Source organism: Chrysochloris asiatica, unplaced genomic scaffold (assembly GCF_000296735.1).
Source record: "Chrysochloris asiatica unplaced genomic scaffold, ChrAsi1.0 scaffold00219, whole genome shotgun sequence".
NCBI classification, from domain to species: Eukaryota; Metazoa; Chordata; class Mammalia; order Afrosoricida; family Chrysochloridae; genus Chrysochloris; species Chrysochloris asiatica.
The window spans coordinates 11546-16227 of NW_006408737.1; the positions used below are offsets into that span (position 1 = coordinate 11546).

General features: G+C 39.2%; 1 protein-coding gene across 1 annotated transcript; it reads left to right on the forward strand.

Moving 5' to 3' along the window:
* Positions 1–7: 7 nt before the first annotated feature.
* On the forward strand, positions 8–508 carry LOC102812845 (olfactory receptor 502-like; the record flags this gene model as incomplete). The annotated part of the gene is made up of 1 exon (XM_006873015.1): positions 8–508. A coding segment is annotated over one exon (501 nt), but the record flags the coding sequence as incomplete, so codon positions are not given.
* Positions 509–4682: the final 4174 nt, after the last annotated feature.

A 4682-nucleotide genomic window follows, 5' to 3' on the forward strand; every position in this document is an offset into this window, starting at 1 on the left:
GTTATTCTCTGTGGCTTACATAGGTGGGTTTGTCAATGCGTCCTCCTATACAATTTCCTTCTTTTCTTTATCCTTCTGTGGACCAAACAGGGTCAATCATTTTTTCTGTGATTTTGCTCCTTTAGTGAAACTTTCTTGTTATAATGTCAGTATCTCTGTAGTGGTCTCATCATTTTGTGCTGGTTCCATCATTATGGTTACAGTGTTTGTCATAGCAATCTCCTATATCTACATCCTCATCACCATCCTGAATATGCGCTCTATTGAGGGCCGCCGCAAAGCCTTCTCCACCTGCACCTCCCACCTCACTGCGGTCACTCTGTTCTATGGGACCATTACATTCATTTATGTGATGCCCAAGTCCAACTACTCTACTGACCAGAACAAGGTGGTGTCTGTATTCTACATGGTGGTGATCCCCATGTTGAACCCCCTCATCTACAGTCTCAGGAATAATGAGATTAAGGGGGCTCTCAAGAGAGAGCTTGGTAGAAAAATATTTTCTTAATGAGACTTCTTACGTTATAGAATTTGTTTCAGTAACATACCATTAGTGTAATATTAAAAGAAATTTAGTTCTCATGGTCAAAATATATCTGCATATTATTACCTAATATGGGACTTTGTGATAAATGTGAGGGTAGATTTTCAGATAATAAATCGTAAGTTAACTCAAATGAAACAAAATTTAAAATTAAGAAGTACAAATTGGTTCACATAAAGAACTCTTAATCTGCTAAAAATCCTTTTTTATTTTATTCATATCTTAAAAACAATTTTATCTCATAAAACAAGGTCTCTGTACCTCTAAACCCTATGATTGTGTTCATTTTCAATAGTAGCTTCGATTAAGATGAGCCAGAAGACCCTAGTTTGTCTTGACTGGGTTTATTCTGAGGGAAAATTAAAGTGGAACCAGATAGTAAAATTTCTTGAAACTATCTGTTTGTAGAAGTGTTCTCTTTTGGCGATGGTCTCTGTGGAGTCATGAAATTGCCTAGTGTTCCTTGGTTCTGATTTTGGCTTTGGATATCAGGGGTCTCCAGAGTCTGAAAAGATGAGGCCTCCGTGACTAACCTGTGAATTGCTCAGTCAGATCAGAAGAGATGACTTCCTCTGAGGGAATGAGCAGTGTTACCAAACTCATCCTGGAGTGAGCAAAGCAAAAGCATGTAAGGATTTCCAGGAGACTTGAGCAAGCTGGATGACATGGAGGAGTGAGGAACAAACTCAGAGAGTGATTTGTTTATGATCAGACCCACCTCCTGCTCAGGAAATTCCAATTAACTAGAGTATTTCCCAGCTCAAATAGTGACTGCCAGTCTGGAGAGGTTAAATTAGCCTTTGTAATAGCGTCCAAGTGTGGCACTGTAGGATAAGCACTCAAACATGAGGTCGATTTCAACCAAAAGGTCAACAGTTCAAACTCATCTGCTGCTCCTCAGAAACCCTATACAGGGTTGATTCAAAAGCAATTAACAACATGTGGATTGATACTTGTTGAAAATAGCATCTACCATGTCTCCCATAGTGAGCTCTGGTAGCAGAGTGGTTATGCATCGTACTGCTAATCTCAAGGTCAGCAGTTCGAAACTACCAGCAGTTCCGTGGTAGAAAGGTGAGGCTTTCTGCTCCCGTAAAGATTTACAGCCTTGGAAACCTGTGCAGGATCGCTATGGGTCAGAACCAACTCGACACAGTTTAACAACAACAACAATGCCTCCCATAGCACTTTCTACTTATCTGGGTCGGTATATCATTGCAATGTCTACCCAGAATTCATCCACCATACTCTTAGTTGTGGGGTTTATTAAGGAAGTTAACAGGTTACAGTGAAGGATTAGAAATGCTCAGGTCACAGTTCTTTCTGTCAGGACAGCCTCTTCCCAGTCATGTCAGCTGACAGGCCTCTCTCTAGGCCTTGGCATCTCAACCATGGGTCCATGGCCTCATTCCTTTTCCAGAAATGCCACAAAGATCTTTTAGGACTGCTAGTGGTTACAAATCGGGCTGTGAACCTTAAGGTCAGCAGTTCGAAACTACCAGCCGCTCCGCGGGAGAAAGATGAGGCTTTCTACTCCCATAAGGATTTACACCCTCGGAAACCCTGTACAGGGTCGCTATGGGTCGGAACCGACTCGACAGCACTTAACAACAACAATAAATACTTAAAGACTTTTCACTTTGCTATAAACTCCAACTCGAAGGGAAAGGACTATCTCTCCATGAGTCAGTTGGCCTAGCTCCAGAGTTAAGTGCCTGGAAGCACCGGACTCCACAAATGAGCCTCCTGCCGAAAGTCACTCAGCTTTCATGCTCTATGACTAGGAAGTCTGCTTCTCTGTCACATGCTCTTGTTCTGTGTTCTGTTCTGCACTTTTGGCACTCCTCTGAGGCCACACTGCTGTCTCCTGGATCAAGGAGTTCCAACACACAGGGAAACTGAGTTCTGAAGGACATGCTCTACCCCTGACCCTTCTTCCTCGAGGATAGTGAGACTTCCACACTCCTAACCCACTCCCCACTGACCAGCATCCTACTTCTGAGATGGCTTATTTTATACTAGGCAGGATGGCAAAATTGACTAATTATAATTAATCCCATTAACAACCATTCAAAGTTGAATCATATAATCCATCATGGTCTTCTCCCACTTTCTCTTACCCAGACTCATCAGGAAAAAACTGTTGGGAGTTTACAAAGACTTTGTCAAGAAGAGTCACTTAATAATTCAGTACATTTACTTCTATTTCCTTTCCCCACTTAATGTTCCAGACACCAATTGCATCTATATTGTAGTCAACAGAATTGTAGGACATATCATAATCAGGGTTCTCTAGAGAAACAGAAGCAGTAAGATCTTTCTATCAGATCTAATTAGCTGTCTATCTGGAGGTTTCAGGAAGTTCATGGAAAACTTCCATTAATTCCATCAATATAGGAAGCTTTTGAAACACCTACTCGGAGATAGATAGATTAGATTAGATTAGTTACAGATGTAGATAGGTTTGAAAGTGTTGATTTAAATGATTCCAGGAGCCAGAAAGTCTAAAATGTAGAGGTTAGCAAAATCCTTGACATTCCAGCACAGCAATTTTAACGCTGTTTTGATCCAGAATCTTTCTTCTTCAGGAAACGTCAGTGTTTGTATTTAAAGGCTTCAACTGATTGGATGAGGACCACCTACATTTTGGATTATAATTTTTTAGATTAAGGTGAACTGATTTAAATTCTAATCACATTTAAATATCCTCATTGCTACATCAAGACTAGATTTGAACCAAATCGCTGACCATCATAGCCTAGCCTGATTAACACATATAATGAACCATTACAGGGCATTAATCGCTTAAGTCATTCACTTAAAAAATTTAGTGGAGTACTTAAAAATTCAAGTACTGTCTAGATCAGTGGAAATATATATGAAAAAAATGTATGCATTCATGGAATTTATCTTCTAGCACAGGAGACAGACAACATTATTAGCAATCAAGTGATCATTATGGGTTGAATTGTGTACCCCTAAAATAGCTATTGAGTCTTGGTTTGGTGCTGTGAGTTAATGACCTGGACTGAAAAGTCAGTTTAAATTGCAAGATCAATGGTTGAAGTTCACCAACTGCTTCTATACAGGGTCACTATGGATGAGACTGGATTCTACTGCACTTAACAAAATATGTATTGGAATCCTAATCTCTGTTCCAGTGGATGTAATTCTGTTTGGAATTAGGATTCTCTTTGTTATATTAATGAGGCCAGACCAATGTTTCAAACATTATCACTTCTGAGTTATAAAAGGAGCTGAGTCATGAAGACACCGGGAGAAGACAGACTATATGATGATGAAGACAGAGAAAGATGCTGACTCTACAAAACCAGCAAGTCCAAGAATCTCCATCAACTAGAAACTGAAATAGATAAAACAGAAATTCCCTCTAGAGCCACATTAGGATATCTTGCCTCCTGAATGTAAGAAAATAAATTTCTGTTTGCAAGACCACCCACTTGTGGTATTTCATGTTACAACAGTACTTGGTAATTAAGACAGACCTCCAGTAAAGTGTTGAATAGCAGTAGTGAGCGTCAGCTTCCTTGCTAGTTCCCCAATCTAAGGAGCTGAAAGTTTATCATAGGTGTTTTTTCCAGGTTGCTTCTTTTCCTTTCTTCCCCTTTCTTGCTTTCTTTTGCATTATGCAAATATATTTAAGTTCAATTTTAATTTAGCTACTAGCATTATAGGAGTCCTGTTGTGACATTATAAGATAAGCACTCGACCACAAGGTCAATGTGAACAAGTTTGGCAGTTCAATCTCACCAGTTGCTGCTTAGAAACCTTATACAGGGTCTTTTTAAGTTGGGACCTACTTGATGGCACTTAACAACAGCAATTAGTGTCTTAGCCCTACCAACTTAGGATTCTTTTTAGTTGTTCCTCTCAGAATTGAAATACATGTATGTAAGTAACTTTGCATAGTTCCAAAGTTAATATATTACCAATTTACATAAAATATAGAGACCTTGCAGCTGTCTTTGCTGATTTTTACTTTCATCAGTCTTTATGCTACAGTTGTTACATGTGCTAATCTATGCAGCTCTCACAAGACAGTGCTATCATTTTTGCTTTATTCAATTATATATATTTAAGAGTTCACAGTAGTTCTATAGATTTTACATTAGCCCAG